The sequence below is a fragment of the Pantherophis guttatus genome, chromosome 1, assembly GCF_059756535.1.
Source record: "Pantherophis guttatus breed Tessera chromosome 1, ASM5975653v1, whole genome shotgun sequence".
Taxonomy (NCBI): Eukaryota; Metazoa; Chordata; class Lepidosauria; order Squamata; family Colubridae; genus Pantherophis; species Pantherophis guttatus.
In genome coordinates, this window is record NC_142063.1 from 71,195,792 (window position 1) to 71,214,874 (window position 19,083).

At 38.2% G+C, this 19,083-nt stretch overlaps 1 protein-coding gene across 11 annotated transcripts in view; it reads left to right on the forward strand.

Annotated features, from left to right (window-relative positions):
- The window catches only part of DPF3 (double PHD fingers 3), a 238,132-nt gene that overhangs the window by 105,893 nt on the left and 113,156 nt on the right, over positions 1-19,083 (forward strand). For all 11 annotated transcript variants that reach the window (XR_015731348.1, XR_015731346.1, XR_015731350.1 and 8 more), the window contains one exon: positions 12,817-12,977. Coding sequence is in view for 5 of the 11 variants with exons in the window: in XM_034417697.3 (XP_034273588.1) it covers positions 12,817-12,977 (161 nt within the window). In the remaining 6 variants the exon portion in view is untranslated. The remainder of the gene's footprint in view (positions 1-12,816; positions 12,978-19,083) is intronic.

The following is a 19,083-nucleotide window of genomic DNA, read 5'->3' on the forward strand; positions in this document are numbered from 1 at the left end:
TGGAATGGAATGGAACATGAATAGAATAGAATAGAATAGAATAGAATAGAATAGAATAGAATAGAATAGAATAGAATAGAATAGAATAGAATCTGGAAGGGGCCTTGAAGGTCTTCTAGTCCAACCTCCTGCTCAGGCAGGAGAATCTCAGACAAGTGACTGTCCATTAATTTGGAAATAGTTACAGTACTTGAAACAGCAATGTTATACTTGCACGAGCTCAAGTAATCTTCCTTTCTGCTTAGCCAGCATACCAGGGTTCAGTGTGCATAACTTCAAGAGCCCAGCTTATCATCCATATGGGTTTTCCTCATCAATAGGACTGCATGATTTTTCTCATATAAGCCAATATAAAATAAAAAATACAACTGAGTCATCTGAGTCAAAGTGCATATTTTTAATGTATTTTTTTCAATTTCTAGTACAGGTAGTCCTTGACTTACAACCACAACTGAGCTCAAAATTTCTGTTGCTAAGTGAGATGTTTGTTAAGTGAATTTTTGCCCCATTTTATGACCTTTTTGCCACAGTTGTTAAATGAATCACCACGGTTGTTAAGTTAGTAACATGATTGTGAATCTGGATTCCCCATTGACTTTGCTTGTCAGAAGGTCACAAAAGGGGATCCCATGGACATTGCAACCGTCATAAATATGAGTCACTTGCCAAGTGTCTGAATTTTCATCATGTGACCATGGGAATGTTGCAACAGTCGTTAAGTGTGAAAAACGGTCATAAGTCACTTTTTAGAGTGCCATTGTGACTTGTAATACAATTTGTCATTGTATTACGCAGCCCTGCATAGTAGAAATACATATTTTAAATGTATTTGTACATTAGGGACATTGTAACGGTTGTAAGTGTGAAAAATGGTCATAAATCACTTTTTTCAGTGCCATTGTAACTTTGAACGGTCACTAAATGAACCATTGTAAGTTGAGGACTACCTGCATGCATTTCATTTCTGATGCATACCACAATGTGCAACAAAAATAATATGCTACAACAACAGTAATTTTAATGAATAATTAAAACTAAAGTTATGTAAAATGTTAGCAATACTACACTCAGCCTGATGGAATTCTTATATTCTTGTCTACATCTCAGCATTAGGCTTCTCAATGAAGGGAGGGAGTAAAGGGAGTACAGATGCCACCATTGGGAATATTTTGGTCACCCAGTTCACTTTTAAATATCCGTGAAAGCAGAATGTCATTTATACCAGCTTTCCTCAGTTGACGGACTAAAGACATTAGGCTGGTAATGCTGATCTATGCTTATGGTGGATGGTTTCAGAAATAAATGCTTCTGGAGATAACCTGATTTCAGACCATTGGCAGAGATAGTAGTGTTATTAACCATGGTTTCTGAACAGCATATGGCTCTTTAATCCTTTTTTGCATCTGTCAAATTTCTTCAACAAGAAATGGAAGTAAAAAACATACCAAAGCAGGTTCATACACTTTGGGTTAGACTTCATACAAATCTGTACCTCAAATCTAGTCCTACCCACACACATTTTCATGGAATTTCTGACCTATTAACTTTGATAAAATCACAGCATTCCATGCACTCTTTCTTTCTTTCTTTCTTTCTTTCTTTCTTTCTTTCTTTCTTTCTTTCTTTCTTTCTTTCTTTCTTTTTTCTTTATTGGCCAAGTGTGATTGGACACACAAGGAATTTGTCTTTGTGCATATGCTCTCAGTTTACATAAAAAAAAAGATACATTCACCAAGAATCATAAGGTACAACACTTAATGATAGTCAGAGGGTACAAATAAGCAATCAAATCATACTAGGAAACAATCAATATAAATTGTAAGAATACAAGCAACAAAGTTATAGTCATACTGTCATAAGTGGGAGGAGATGGGTGATAGGAACGATGAGAAGATTAATAGTAATGCAGACTTAGTGAATAGTTTGACAGTGTTGAGGGAATTATTTGTTTAGCGGGGTGATGGCGATTCGGGAAAAAACTTTTCTTGTGTCTAGTTGTTTTGGGGTGCAGTGCTCTATAGTGTCGTTTTGAGGGTAGGAGTTGAAACAATTTATGTCCAGGATGCAAGAGGTCTGTAAATATTTTCACAGCCCTCTTATCTTCCAAGGAGTTTGCAACCATCCTTTTAGAGAGTTCTAAATAAGGCTAATAGCTTGGATGAAAATATTCATCCTTTTCCATGGAATTTTCCCACAGGTGAGCCCAGTGTTTACTTTTCACAGATACAGATGTGACTAATGGATAGAAATAACCTGGATGCATTTTTTAACTGCATTATTATAGAATTTGAGATGGCCTTATATTTGTGGGCAGATATTATTAGTGTAGTGTAATTCAATGATGTTAGTTTGAGAGAGAGGTGAATTTAGAATAACATTTTCTCACTAAAGGGAATCTCCTTAAAAGAGTAGAAATTTTAATTTTCAGTCTTGTGTATTTTTTAAAGTGATAATAATGTATTGGATGAGACTGCTAAAATTGGTTTTAGCCTTTCATTATGTATGCTGATTGTATTTTTTATGCATTATCAAATTCTATTACTGCAAAACTATTCAAGGGAAGTAGATGTTTAAATATATCTTTGTATTTGTTTTGTTGAAGGCCAGACTCTGGAGCAAAATAAAATCTAATTATTACACTAATGTAAATTTATTATAGAGTTGTTAAATATAATTGTAGCTTACGAGAATTATATTGCAAAGCCAAAATTATTTCACTGTATGAAGCTAGTCATTTGAGGACAGAATTACATAATTTAAACAAATTTCTTTTCAGTTTTGCAAACTTGCAGTGTGACAGACAAATTATGCAATTATGGGACTGGATTATGCCTTAAATTTAGGTATGCTAGACAAATCCAAAGAAACGCAATGAATTACCGTATTGCATTTTGCACAATGTCTACCATATACTGGCATCCATGGAGGTGAGCAAGTGGGGAAGGGGAAATGATGAAATATGCATTATAATGTCAGCATGTAAATGACATCAATTATGAACTTGCATTCGATATTATGATGTTCTTACATCACTTAACATAATTAAATTGCACCATTTAATTGTACCATCATGACAATTACACTGTCTTTTGATGTCCTTGGTACAGATGCCACTGGGGCCATTATAAAGGTTCTGTAAATCAGTAATGAAATATATATATATCCAGCACTGATATTCATTATTAACTAGATTAATTTCCTATTACCTTCAACAGGAGTTTAAGGAGTCTCTCCTCTTATTTCTCTCTCTATAATATTCCTGTAATGCAGGTTGAGTTAAAAAAGACTGACTGGCCCAAAGTCATCCATGGTTGAGAATGGACTTGAATTTGGGACTCTCTAATCTTAATCCAACATTTTAACCTAATATTGTTAATCCAACATCTTTATCACACTGCTCCTAATGTGAGACATGATGCCCACAGAAGGGGAGCTGGTGTGATGGACTACGTACAGTAAACCACTAATTTTCCAACAAGGAAGGAGCATATTCCAGTTTGGATGTGGGGTGTGGGATGGGGAAACCGGACAAGAGGCAGCACAGGCTGGAGCTGCATAGGAGATAGAAGGAGAAAGTAAGGATAGCTACTCCCTAGAATCTCCCAGGGTATATCTGTTAGGGTGAAAGTTGTAAAGGTTTAGTTAGGCAAGATTCCGTCTATTGTGTGTAAACAAATGAAGAACTGAGTTCTGGCAGAATTGCTCTCTGCATTCCTTGGGATTAGCCTGAATACCCCCATCACAGGTACCATCCATCACACCTGATGACTTTTCAATCTTTTCATTCCAAAGGTTTCTAATAACTGTTAAATGATTAATAGGAAATTTCTAATAGTTAGTGAGGTTTATGAAAGTTATGAATAGGCAATTTCTGAAAGATAGTAGGGAGTAAGATTTGTGATTTCAAACAAGTTAGCTAATCCCATTGTTCTCAAGTGCTCAAACCAAAGTGCTGAAAATCACTGTTCTGTGGTCTCCTGGTGAGCAGCAACTCTCTGGAGCACATATGGGCAATCTCCTATCCTCTCCCTTATCCAAAGAGGTTTCAGGAAAGTGGTCTACTCATCAATTCCTTGATTTTTGCCATCTACATTAACTCTTCTTTCACAGGGATATCTTTAGTTCACCAAACCTTGCCTGGCAGTCCAACAAACCAGTATAATCGTATAATAATGACATTATACATATAATAATGACAAGCTGTCTATTAAACAGGAAGAACTCTGTATACAAAGTGTGATATTTTCCCTTTACTAGAATAGATGTCCTCAAAGATTGCTTTTATTGAACTGTTTGTCAGTAATGCTTTCACTTGTCAATGGGTGATCTATCACCTCCAAAGGCATGGAATAATCATGTTTAAACATCCATGTTAATTCAATTCCTTTGTTCCAGTTCATAGATTCAACAAAAATTACCAAAAAAGTGCCAGCTTTTGAATTTTCAGTTTTCTTCAGAATAGATTTTATAAAAAACAGATTACTCTTGAAAAGGAGGGAAAAGGAAGGGGGAAGGAACTATGCTCCCTTGCTACCTCTATAGCTAGATGTGAGAAGAATGCACAGTTTTTAAAATTAACTCTTGCATGCTATGGTTTCAGTTTCCTTTCTCTCGTCTACTGGTAATAACATATCTTTGCCATTTTTTGTGACTTCAAAGTTGGCCAATAAAGGTTGTAGTTCTCATATTATTTAAGGAATATGCCTTCTGATGGAAATCCTTGTAATCTTGATTTAATTTAATTTAATTTAATTAATGTATATGATTATATGTGAATCAACTGGAGGTTTATTCTAATCAGATCTTTGGTGGGACTGAACCCCCCAGTTCTTTTTCTTGACACATGAAAGCTACTGGAAGCAGCTGTCCATTAATAGCAATAGCACTTAGACTTATATACCATTTCACAGTGCTTTATAGCCTTCTTAAGCGGTTTACAGAGTCAGCATATTGCCCTCAACAATTTGGGTCCTCATTTTACCGAGCTTGGAAGGATGGAAGGCTGAATCAATCTTGAGCCTGGTGAGATTCGATCTGCCCAATTGCAGGCAGCTGGCAGGCAGCAGAAGTAGCCTGCAGTACTGCATTCTAACCACTGCGCCACCTCGACTTTTAAGAGTCTCTTGGTATTTCTTAGAAAGGAATAAGTGTTAGCATTTTTCTAGCATTGACTATATTGGCAGTATCTCTCTATTTTGGCCCTGCTACATGGCTGTTAACACACAGCAGCAGCTTGGTTGGCTTCCCTTCTGTCGAATGTGTCACTGCTGCTTGCTTCTGGATATGAAATGTATGAGGAAAGCTAGATGATGTTGCACTTAGCTTGCCAACCTTATCTGATTTGTCTGCAAAAGAAGGAATTTCGAAACTCAGTTAATGGTTGAGGGACTGAATTCTTGATCCATTTGATTGTATAGTTACAGTATTCATATTATACGGAACATTTTAAAATGACTAAAGCCTTTGTGTGTTCATCCTCTGCACCCTCCCAACAAATTTCTGCCATAGATTAAAGTTGGAAGTAGAGGAATGAATTATTTGATGGAGCAGTTGAACTCATTTCCCCCTGCCTGTAAATTAATGGAGAGAGAGAAAGAGAGGGAGAGGGAATCAAGATGGCAGCTGTGACTGCATGATTGAACCTTTACTCTCTTTTTTTCCTCCAAGTCTTGTGCATGCAATGCTTACAAAAAGAGATGGATTTTTGGCTGCGCGGTGGCAATCACCATCTTGACCTGCCCTGGTTAACTGCACTGCTGGCAATCCTTCTAATTATTGTTCCTGTTGCTTTGCTGACCAAAATCTGAAGCTAAAATATTGTCATTTGCTTAAGGTCAGATAGTAAGTCTGTGAGAAAGATTTGAGCGGCTTCTCTTTTGTGGCAGCTGCACCAAGATGCTAATATTATTATATAGTGTACTTGAAACTTTGCTGTAATAATAAATATCAGGACAAAAAAAATAAAATAAAAAAAAATAAGGGGAAGAACAGCTAGGAATGGCATTTATCAAAACGTCCTGTAATTACAGCAAACTCTCTTAAAGTTCATGTTAACTTCTGTCTTTGTAGTAGATACTAAATAACTTTAGTTCATTTAGTTTATTCAATCTGGTAGAGTAAAAATCATTAGTCTAGCAAGCACTTAAGCAATAGCTGCATATTAACCTAAATAAATTATATTCGCTGTTTGCAGCCTGTAAAACCCTGAGCACTTATCAAATAAATCAGTTATTTCACAATTATCTATTTTGCTGTTTGCTCTGTAAATATTCTTTTGTGATGTCAGTAAATAATCCTGAGGGCAAGCGTTTTTGTGGGGATTTTTTAAAATAGTTCTGATTAGTTTGGAAAACAGATAAGACAAACTGGGACCCATAACAATGGTCCCAGCTTGGATTCAACAGAATGCCAGCCATGTTCAACCACTTGACATTGCCTATAACCATGTTTCTCAAACTTGGCAACCTTAAGATGAGGGGACTTCAACTCCCAGAACCCCCCAGCCAGCAAGGAGAATTATGTTGCAGTCCATCCATCTTAAACTTACCAAGATTGAGAAATACTGTCCTAATTTGTTGACATTCCCCAGCTATTTATCAATTAGCAGAACTGAAAACATGATCACCCCAAGGCTGTGCAAGGCATTTGAGAGAGAGGCTTCACTGAGGGACACCAGACAGTCCTTTGGCTGACTTGCAAAGCTGCTTCACAGGCAGTCCTCTCCATTTGCTTGTGCAAGTGTGCATGCACAAGCACTTCTGCATGGCACACTCATTGATAGCATGCTTCTCTGATTGTTCTGTTAGGTTCCAAGCAGCACGTTCTTTTTTTGTGGCTTTTTCTGAACTTTGCTTACCGTTTTAACAGGGAGACAATTGAGCAGATGATTTTTTCAAATGCATTATTTTAAAATTGCTTGAAATTATTTGCTGACCTACAAATCACTTTTTCAGCCATCGGTTGATGACTGCCAGGCCCTTCAATTTTTCTGCAACGTATTTTCTGCCTAGAGCAAAACTGGACTTTAAACAATCTTCGATGCTGCCAGTTTAAAGAAAACATTTAGTTTCAAAAACTTAAGTTTTATTTTTAGGCATTCAACTAAAAATAATCCCTTGAAGGGAGTGCTGTAGTTTATCATTTCATTGGTTCTGTTAATACAAAGTGACGGGCACTGCTCATATTTCATTATTGGAAGGAATGCTCCGTGAAGGGGGGGGGGAAACTTAAGCAAAGGGGAGTTTATTTTGTTTTCATTCAGCGTGCTCTCTTTGGAGTTTTATTGTGCATCTTCATTTCATCAGGGAAAGAAATTTGAGATAATACTGATAAGTGGAATGTACTATGAAGGGGGAGGTGGGAAATAAAACGTTCGGTTTCCTTCTGAGTTAGATTTAAAATGTGCATATTTTCCATCTTTAATTATAGCTTTGATTCGGAGTCATGGCTTTGTAGTCGGGCTTGAGTTTTATTGCTTTCCTTTTCTCCCACTCCCCACCACAAGTTTTTAATTGAAAACAGGGGCCTAAAGAGGCACCTTGGAAGTTCTTCTGTGTAGTGAACTGTCTTGGGAGGCTGGCATTGCCTTACACAGCTTGCATTTCCTTCACACTGTCCCTCTCCCTTATTATCCCATCCTAACTGGGCTGCTTTGCTTGTAGTTTCATTAGGAATTGAGTCCATTTTGTGGGACCAGTTTTCCCATACTCTTTGACTGCTGGAAAATCCCAAGAATTATTACCACAATTTCTGGTGTCATTTTGTGTGCCTTTATTGTTTATGCCACAGACAAATTCAACAGTAGGTATTAATCTTTAATCTTCCCTGCCCCTTGGCTTTAGTTAACAGTAAACTCCTGGTAGTTAGGTACCTTGTTTATCATGCAGTTTTTGAGGGAACTTGCCACAAGTGGTGGCTTTAGTTTAAGCAGGGAGGGGGAAAAAGAAAAGGAGAACAAGGTTGTATTTATGTGTGATTACTCTGTGGCTTGCTTTAAAAAAAATAGAATTGGTAAATCATTTCCCAGTGGCTGAAAAGATTAGCATTGCATCTGGATTTATATATATATATATATATATATATATATATATATATATATATATATATATATATATACATATATATATATATATATATATATGATGCTATGTTTCTGACTTGGAAAAGATGGATCAATCTTATTTGTACGGATTATCTGACCTGTATTGTGAACCTGTGCTTCATGAGTAAATAGCCATAGCAATAGCATTTAGACTTTTATACCGCTTCATAGTGCTTTACAGCATTTACACAGAGTCAGCATCTTGGGTTCTCAATCTGGGTTCTCATTTTACCAACCTTGAAGGATGGAAGGCTGAGTCAACCTTGAACCCAGTCAGGTTCAAACTCCTGGCTGTGAGCTGAATTAGCCTGCAATACTGTACTGTGCCACCACGGTTCATAGGTAAAGGGAAAAATATTTAATGCATAATGATAATTGGATCTGTACTCCAAGAATTAGCCTGCAATACTGCTAATGTAGCATCAGGATGCTTACAGTGCTTATACAGACACATAGCATTATGAGTCTCTTTCTTATTGATTTAACTTGTGCTTTTGCGTTATATGATTAAACTTTACATTTTCACGCGTACAAAGGCTCTTTGTCCCTATTGTTGTTGTTGTTAGTTGTGAAGTCGTGTCCGAACCATCGCAACCCCATGGACAACGTTCCTCCATGCCTTCCTGTCCTCTACCATCCCCCGGAGTTCATTTAGGCTCACGTCTACTGCTTCAGTGACTCCATCCAGCCACCTCATTTTCTGCCGCCCCCTTCTTCTTTTGCCCTCAATCTTTCCCAGCTTTAGGCTCTTCTCCAGTGAGTCCTTCCTTCTCAGTGAGTCCTTTCTTTGTCCCTGTATAGTCTGTTAAAGCGCTAACTAGTCACTTTTCTTTTTTAGAATGTCCTGACAGTGTATGGATTTTTTTTTTTTTGCTTTATTTCATTGAACACAGCCTGTCTGTTTAGAGATCATGGAAGGGAGCTTCTTATTGATGCTGACAATGGCATCTCCCAGGCAAGGCTAAATTGTAGTTCCTCATCTTTTGCTTTCTCCTAGTGCATCTTTTCATCACTGCTTTCCACAGTCAACACATCTTTTCCCATACAACACCCTTTCTCTTTCAGTTTCACCTTTTCCTCTCATTTGTTTGTTAGAATTATATCCAGTCTGTCCTCCAAGAGCTCAAGGGGCTGCATGTAACTCACTTTCCTCCTTCCTCCAAGGCATGGTTGGGTTGCCCAGTCCAACAGTTTTCTTGACAATGAGACTGATGTGGGTAAAGTATATCTCTGCTTAGTTCTCTTCTCTGAGCTGCTCACTGGTAAACATAACAAGACAAGAGAGCCAGGTATCTGTCAGCCCTTTGAAGTAGCTCAGACAAGAAGCACTAACCATGAATAGTAACACTACCTTTATTGTAAGATGGTAGTAACAAAATCTTGCATGTCTGATATCGTATGTCCCCTCCTGTACTTTTACTGTCCATAAAACTAGGGAGGGTCCGTTCTGAGATGCTTCCTATGCTTTCCTTTTGCTTATCTTGGGCTGAGATATTTTTTACATATGGTGGTTGACTACTCTGTGGTTCTCCTCTCTCATTCCTACATAACTATTATGTATCCAATTAAGAGGTTTTTCACCACTATTAAAGGTATCAGGGTAGATATCTGCTGGCTACCATCTCATTCTGAGTAGTAAATTAGCCTAATTCCACTTCAGGGCTGGGGTAAGGGTTGCAAGATTTCACAGAACCCCTCTTCTTCCACCATACAGTGCTGAAAGTTTACCATACCCCAGCTGGATCAAATCAGACCCTCACCTTTTCTTTTTGGAAAAGGGAAGCAAGACATGGCAGAAATTGGCTACTACAGTGCTCATGGATTCCAGCTAGAGTGTAATGTACGTGGCTCTGTTTCAACCATCTCCCACATTCATCAGAGAAAGCACAGATGGCAAATGTGGCTGAATTTGATAAGAAAGGCTCTTGTCTGAGAGGCTCTCCTTCAGCCATGATTTCCATTTCGAGGGTGGCTTTCTGGCTTTCATCCATTGAAGAGAATTGGCTCAGACAAGATGGCAGCAGGATCCCTTGTTGCAAGTCTTCTTTTTGGATTCAGAGATTTGTTATCATCGTAGAAGGAAAGGCAGTAAACATTACTTCCACTTTTCTCCATGGAGAATAGAATACAATTGATATTAGGGGTCAGTCTTCTACCTGGGTGTAGATTTCTCTCCGTAAGACCTTCAGTCTTGATTCAGTTCCCAAGCCCCAATGGAACTTTCTCTTACTTGTTCCTCCTCCATGTTAGATTCCTTTGCTTTTTAATAATCCAAGTGCATCATATACTTCCTCTTTTCATTATTTTCAAAAAGGAGGGCAGAAGCAGCATAACATTGCAGGGATTCTAAGCCTACCTAGTTTGAAATGTACATATAACTTGACAATTAAAAAAAAATCATGCAAGCCACATTATTTTGCAGCATATATCCACCTCTGATTCCTAACAGATTTAGTGGGAAAGACTTACTGAATGGAAATTGTGAGCCTTGAAATGTAATAGGTCTGGAGCTATTATGTTAATATTCTAGTTTCGGGAAAGACTGAGTATAAACTCAACTTGAAGCAGGTTGTTCATAAAGAAGTTCCTTTCCTTTCCTTTCCTTTCCTTTCCTTTCCTTTCCTTTCCTTTCCTTTCCTTTCCTTTCCTTTCCTTTTTCCTTTCCTTTCCTCTCCTCTCCTCTCCTCCCCTCCCCTCCCCTCCCCTCCCCTCCCCTCCCCTCCTCCTTTCTCCCTTCCTTCTTCCTTCCTGTCTTCCTCCCTCCCTCCCTCCATCCCTCCCTCCCTTCCGGAGAGGAATGCACCCTTTGAAGGAATGCATAAGATAGCCATTCGTTCAAATGACAAGCTTTCAGCTTGCTGACTGATGCCTGTGTCAGCATAAACAATTGTCCACAAAGAAGTGTACTTGTCTTCAGCTAAATTATATAATTGCCTGTCAGGTTGAAATTGTTAAAGGAATAAGAGATAATGGTGAAATGGGCACTGAAGTTTAAAACCAGTTTTGTTTCTCTTCCTCTTTTCCCTAAAAAGGTTCTGAACATGCATTTTTCACACGTAATTCATGCAGGAGCCCTCTCAAGGACAGCTGTACTGAACAGAGAGAGGTGCATCAGATTGCATGTGCTGGAAGCAATGGGGGTGATGGGGTGGAGAAATATAGAAAAGTGGGGGAGGGGGAGATTCATGTGTGTCATACAGCCTTCCAGTAGCTGGTAGATCTTGGCTATACTGTCATCTGCTTCAGAATAAAATTCAGCCACAAGTGCTGTCAGCTTTGTATATGGAACTGGAGAGGGTGGTATATAATCCATCATTTCAGGCAGCATTTTCTTTTGTGCCAGCTCCGGATTGAGCCAGTTTGGACCGCTGCTGTTTTTTCCTTCTTGTGCGTCATTCGGCATGGCTGCCTTCTGTGCCACCTGGACCACAGAATCCTTGGTGACACAGCAGGGAGATTTGGGATGCATTTTCACTTAGTACAAGAATGCCCAGTTTTGAAAGCTGCTAAAAATGTCAACTGATCCTCAGATCTGGTTCTTGTGCTAAATCATAATTTATCTTAATGGTTCACTGTGGTTATATCATAGAAAATATATGAACAATACTCTAGACTTCTAGCAAAGTCAACCCCAACCCATTTGGTTTATTTATTGGATTTATACCTTGTCTTTCTATCAGTATACTGATCAAGGAGACAAGAAAAATAGGGAGATGAGAGAGGAATCTTCCTTCCTTCCTTCCTTCCTTCCTTCCTTCCTTCCTTCCTTCCTTCCTTCCTTCCTTCCTTCCTTCCTTCCTTCCTCTCCCTACGTTGCTGTCTTAGACTTTGGCTGATCCTAAGCTGCCAAATTTCCAAACTTTCCAGGAAACAAGATTTTCAGAGGTTTTGGAGAAGAGATGCAAAAATGAAAATAGAGAAATGAAACAGGCTTCTGGATAAAGAGGGTGCAGTATCTTTTTGGGGTAGGGATGGGGATGAGGGAGAAATCAGATAGAAGGCAGATTATTTTGTTTACACTTTGTTTATTTGTTTATATCTTTTTGTCTACTCTTACTCAATTTAAAGGTGCATTTTTTAAATTAGTGTCTAGTGGCTGTTAATGTCAAGGATAGCAAATCCGAGCTGCAAAAACATGGATGAACAGACTTCTTTAAATTACTAGGGATTGCCTTGATTTTTGTAGTTCAAGTATGATGAGAGCCTTTGTTAGAAATGGAGACAGCTAAGAAGGGAGGAGTGATTGCAGATTGCCCAAGTGACAGAGTCCAGCAGATTATATTGAAGGAGAATTTGGTGATTTTAAAATCTCTGCAATACTGTCTGTCATCTGATAACTCTAAAGGATCTTCAGACAAGAAGTGACTGAGGGAGCTGACTTATCAAAGGAGTGAATCTCTCTCTTTTTTTCCTTTCTCACATTCAGCATATAGACTTTTGCAGTGACCTGCAAAATTTCGAGTATTAAATAAATGGGACAAGTCCTTTGAAGGCTAGTCTGGGCAATATTACTCATGTCAAGTTTTGGGTTGGTCCTAAGCTGAAAAATAAATAACCCCACCTTTGTAAGTCAATAATCCATTATGCGCATACATTTTCATTTATCTTTATCCCTTGCATGTTACTCCATACACTTCCCCCTATTTGTGCTAGCTCATTCTTGGGGTAGATGGAGTTACTTTATGGGTGCTCTGTCTTTTTTCTCTCCTCTGCAGTCTTGGGGACCAGTTCTACAAAGAAGCCATAGAGCACTGCCGCAGTTACAATTCCCGTCTCTGTGCCGAGCGCAGTGTTCGCCTTCCGTTCCTGGACTCGCAGACTGGTGTTGCTCAGAATAACTGTTACATATGGATGGAAAAGCGGCATCGAGGACCAGGTACAAATATGATCTGTGGGAAACCATGTGGGCTTCCTTTACTAGGAATGTTAAAGTTCTGAGCAGCCACTTTTTGAAGAACCAGCCTAAAATGGCTGACTTGGTAGCCAAACGAGATGAGTAAGTCTTGGTTATTCTCCCAGCTGTATTCTCTGTCAGTGTACAGACAAATTTTGCCCCATCCTCAATTTATATCACTCTGTCTTCTTTATTTCTATCTAATGGAAAAGCAGTACTTACCAGAATTGACAATTCAGTAAAACATTTATTGAACAAACCCATATTTAGCAGACTTTGGATGCAATGGACAAATTTTAACTCTGGACATCCTCCCCAAATCACATACAATTTTGCTGAATCAGAGGAAGTTTGGATGAAACAGTTCAGTTTATTTTCATTTATTTTAATGAGCAATTCATATTGTCGGTGTAGTGATGTCATTACACCAACAATTTACATGATTTGTGTAATGACATCACTGCAAAAACATTATATATTGATGAAAGGGATATTTTCATATTTAACAGATGTTCAGTTCCTTAAATCAAAAGTTTAACTGTGTTAAACAGAGCTGAGAGGAAAAGATTTTTGAGTCACCTGAGAATAATGTACATTATTTTTCAAAAGAAAAATCCACAAATGACCACCACATCCACTAATCCACAAAACCACTAACTATTTTGAAAGACATTCAATTTGAGAAAGAGCTTGGCTTGCAACTATAATGTAAAAATAAAGTGATGTATTATATGGAATTCTGTGATTTCCTCCTTCTATTTTGTGTGTCTTTGTGTGTCTGTGTGCACGTGTGTGTGCATGTGTGCAAGCAATGTAAACTGTTTCTGACTGGGAGACAATGAGGTATAGATACCCTTAACTTCCCCCCCCCCCGCTATTTAAAAAAAAATTGTAATATGGCCTTTTCTGCACAGCTTTTTAATTGCTGAAAGAAGCATCCAGTGAAGACCAGAGCTCTTGGTTTAGTTTACCTGAATAGATAATAATAATAAAATTTGAACTGAAGAATAAGAAAGTAAACAATATTTGTCTACATTTGTGTTTCCCTTTCTTCCATTCCATAAGAAAATTAAGAAATATGTAGAAAAGAGAAGAAGGAAGATAGTTGCAAAGAAAATGACAGATTTCAGTTGTTCAGAGGGTCAATGTAGTGTTCCATATCAGTGTTCAGATTCATTGTAGATCAGGTGTGTCCAACCTTTTGGCTTACTTGAGAGAAGAGGATTTTTCCTGGGCCTTTTATGAAATATATACTATATTTCATGTATATAAATAAAAACTCCCTTTATTTATATTTTTTTATTATGATCTTGTGAGGCCACATTACTAGTTGACCAGGGCTGCATGTGGCCCTCGGGTCATAGGTTGGAGATACCTGTTCTAGATGAAAAATCCTGCCATTGTATTCCCAATATGGGATCGAATTAGGGAGAACAATATAGAAAGAGAATAAGAGTCAGTTAGTCAAATGCATGATACTATTATGGTCAATTGATAAACAATTATGCCAAACCTTCTACCTCTGTGATGGCATGTGTGCCAGAGGTGGCACGCAGTGCCCTCTCTGTGGGCATGCGAGCCGTTGCCCCAGCAGCTCTGCCGCGCATACGCACGTGCCTCCCGCTGGCCAGCTGGTCATTGGGTCTCTGCCACGCATTCGTGGGGGCAGGGTGAATGCAGGGGTGTGCGCCCATGCAGGGGGCAGTGCATGTGCGGGCGCGCATACATGCAGGGGGCGTGCGCATGGGCAGGGGGCCATGCGCACATGCACAGGGCTTGCTCACATGCATGGGGGGGCGGGGTGCTTGCTCAGGGCATGCACACGCAATGAATTTGGGGGGTTCGGGCACTCGGTCCAGAAAAGGTTAGCCATCACTGTTCTACCTTCTCTGATTCAAGATTAAATGTGGTTACTTCAGGACGTGTAAAAATTAGTTGAGTCAAAATGGCCCCTGGATTCTTGTTGTACAAATTCCAAAATTAAATTAATAATCACTATTTCCTCCATTATCTTATACAGAATGTAAAAATGATATCTAACTGTTAAATCTTGAGGGTTAGTTACTGATATATACAGAACGAAACATCATACGATTTTCTCTTTATTCTCAAGATTATGATAAATGTGGGATCAAATCAGTTCTTACATTTTTTTTGGTACAGCATGAGTTCCTTTTCTCATTACTGTTGAGATGTAACCATGGACAGCTTGGGTTTCCAAGGCTCATTTCCCAGCTGAGCAGGCCAATTGATGAGGAACAATTGACATTCTGTGTGTGGGCACATGAGAAAGCAGAATATAGGTACTTATGTTGGAATAACAGCTCCATTCTTTAGTTAAGTATTATGAGGCATTTATTATCTTCCTTGTTTTTCATTTGTTGAGTTATCTTTTAGAGAAACCATTTTGGAATATTTTTATATTTTTGTTCATGTAATCGTTTTTTCTCTTGAACATCAACAGCTTTTGTCTGTTCAATCTAGAAAGCTTAATTCTGCAGTTATGACCTAACAATGTATTCTAGCAATCTAGTGGCGTCAAATCTATCTTTGTGAGTCAGAGTGAGCCTCTGGACTATAATCTGAAGAAAGCTAGAAAGGGCCTTGAAACAAGACTGAAGAATAAGTCAGTAAATTACTGGAAATAAAGGAATGATATTCAATCTGTAATTGCTCTTGTAAATTTTACAGAGAAGTGTTGGCATGTGGGGAGTTTTAAAAAATCAGTTATGGGAGCTCCCTAAAATAATGATAGGTACAGAAATCTTTTGCTTCTGCTACTTCATTTGAGGATCCCTTCCAATTTTTCTTACAAAACAATATCTAGGACCTAACGACAATTCTTATGTAAGGGTTGATGTATGTGCTCAAAGACATGGATCCTTCCTGTAAAAATCCAACTTCCTTGATAGGTCACTGAATGATTAAATATTTAGTGGCATGGTTTAGGGCTCTAAGGCTTAGGTTCTAACCTAGTCATATCCTGGGTTGTTAAACATTTTCAAACTACAGATGATCATCTTCTACATACCTGCATACTTCAAATAGATTGGATTCAGGCTTTAAAAAACACACATACAATAGCATTGACAATTTGATGTTATAAGCTTCCCAGAGTCGCCTTGCAGCAAAATTAAATAAATTGTTAGTAGTAGTTTTAACTGTTTACTTGTGTCCAACTCTTGGTGACTTTATAGGCAAGTGCTCTTCATGCTAGCCTGTCAAGCACAACTTCTTTTAGTGATTGAATTTCATCTTTGTATCAGATATGATGGTATCAAGCCAGTAAATTCTTTGCTAGCCTCTTTTTCTTGATCCACTAACCATTCCTAGCATCATTGACTTCCGATGAATTTGCATGCATGACTTGGCCAAAGTAAATCAGATTTAGTCTTGTAATTTTGGCTTCTAGTGCTGTTTCTGGTTTTATATGATTCAGCACCTCTCTGTTGGTTGTTCTGGCTGTCCATGGTATACTCAATAATTTACGCCAGCATCACAGTTCAAAGGTGTTAATTCTTCTTTGATCAGCAGTTCTTAGTGTACAACTCTCACACCCATACATCATTATAGGGAAGACTATTGCTCTAATTAGCCTGCTTTTTGTATTTATATCAGTATCTCTGCTTTTCCATATCTTATTCATGTTAACCATTGCAGTGCAATCTAAGATTATCCTGCATTTGATTTCAGGTGTAAAACTGCCATTGTGAACAATTTTTGATCCAAGGAAGATAAATTGTCAAACTATTTCAATTCCCACTTTCTTGATTTTAAACCTCTCATGTCCATCTGCAGCTGTTTTCATTATCTTTGTTTTCTTGAAGTTAAAACTCAATCCTACTTTTTCACTTCCATGCTTGATTTTCCAGATCATTTTTTTCTTCTTTATTTTCAGCCAATAATATTGTACCATCTGTGTACTTCAGATTATCTATGGTTCTTCCTCCAATCTTCACTTCCAAACCAGGCAATTCTAATTTCCACACAAATCACCTTAGTACACACGTCTTAAAGGTGCTTTTTCAAGAGGCAACTGGACTTTCTTTTTTTTCTTTGAAGACGTTTAGCTTCTCATCCAAGAAGCTTCTTTAATGCTGACCAGTTGCCTCTTGAAAAAGCACCTGTGGGGCAACCATAACTTGGATGACTGAGAATCTCCATGGACCTCAGCATACAGATTGAACAAAAATGGTGATAAAATATATCCTTGCCTGACTTCGCTTACTGATCCTGAACCAATCTGTGTCTCCATAGAGTGTTCTCACTGTTGCCTGCTTTTGTGTGACACCAAGATCACACAAAGTCACCCATAGCTTATTGTGTTTTATATAGTCAAAAGTTTTTCTGTAATAGTTTTTCTGTAATATACATACTGTATATAGACCCTTTTGATATTTGTGTGCCTTTTCCATAATCCATTGGCAAAGTGATCTCGAGTACCACACCCCTTTCTAAAGCAAATTGTATATCAGCAAATTCTTGATCAATTTTTTACAAAGTAGTTCACCATTGCTTTCTCTAACTCTTCTCATTTATCCAGGCTTGGAACGATGCTGAATCAACCATGTGGCTGGGTTAAGAAATTAATAAAAAATAAATACATCAATTGACAGTGATGTATTTGTCCCCAATTCCCTTTCTATTTGACTTATGTACAGTTCATGGCACTGCTGCTTACTTACAGTAAGAAGCAAAACCAACATTTATTTTAAAATCACTTCTCTTTTGCACCAATCTGATTCCTCAAATAAAGGCTGTATTTCATGGTGAACAGTTCAGGGTTAATCTTAAACAATACAGTACACATCCTTCTTTTTCTTTGTCTTCCTCCCCCTGTAGCTTTTTCACTAGCTTTGAGTTATAGCTCTTCCACACTAATGAGATAAGCAACGTAATTCACTGTGGATGTGTGTATTTCCTCTATAATCAAACGGTTAGAACTTTTGGTTAAAAACCCTGAAAGGTAGCTCAGGAGAAGGGAAAATGATACCCCAAACCAAACCCAGCCTAAACCAAAACCAATGCTCACTTTTTCTATTCAGGCAGACCTGGCTGGATGTATGCGTAGGCAGGAACATTTCTCCTTCTTGATGTTTCCCCTACTTTTGTCTTGCTTGGGATCTTTTGGGTAGAGGAGAAAAGAGAAGGAGAAGGAGAGAAAGATGGAAAGAGAAAGACAGTAGAAGAAAGAGAAAGAGAGGTTTTTTCCCTAGGAAATTACCTTGCAGGGACTTCATCTCACCATATAGTCAATAGCTTCTACTTTTAAGATTGATGGTCATATGAAGAATTCTTCTCAGATGTATTAGGCTGAAGTTGCCCTGCTTGCTTGTTAGCGTGGAACCTTGTCAATTAGTAAAGGAAAACCAGATTTTTATGTAGGATAGTTTCCAGCCTTGTTGTGCCTCTTTTGATCTGGGCTTCTTGAGGTTATCTGCTCTTTTTCTCAGTGGGAAAGGTTTTTGTCACTTGGAAAATAGAGTGAATGACAGAGATTTGTTTCCTCTTGCATTTTTCTTAGGAAATACAATTGCTCTGCAGGAATAAAAATGTACAACACAAAACAAAACACACACAAAAATTCCACCCATCTGCAGCTTCTTCTATTCAAATTAACTGGGACAATTGTTTGTTATACTTACCAGGCGAGAAAGCATCTTTGCACCCCACTTTTACCAAGTGCTTTGCCTGAGTTTGATCTTTCAATTTTGTTTCCTTTGTATGTCTCTCACTTGATGTTTTCAAGCCACAGTACAAATTGAAGCTGCTGTACTGACCTGATCATTCCCTACCTTAAAAAAAACAACAACCGTTATTTCAGTTTGGGTGACCTAGTTTGTCACAGATGGATTATTTTGCAGTTGAATCTGTTTCTGTGATGCAAGGTTGCATAAATGGTACTTTCAACATGAGAAGCAGACTGCCAAATGTCACTTACTTTGAAGACATCTTGTCTTTTACTAAGGCTCATATTATATTATAATACATCATGCTTGTTCCATGTTTCCAGTTTTAACCACCTCATAACACTGTACAGAATTATCCATCATAACTCTGTGTGCACATCTGAACACCTGATCTCACA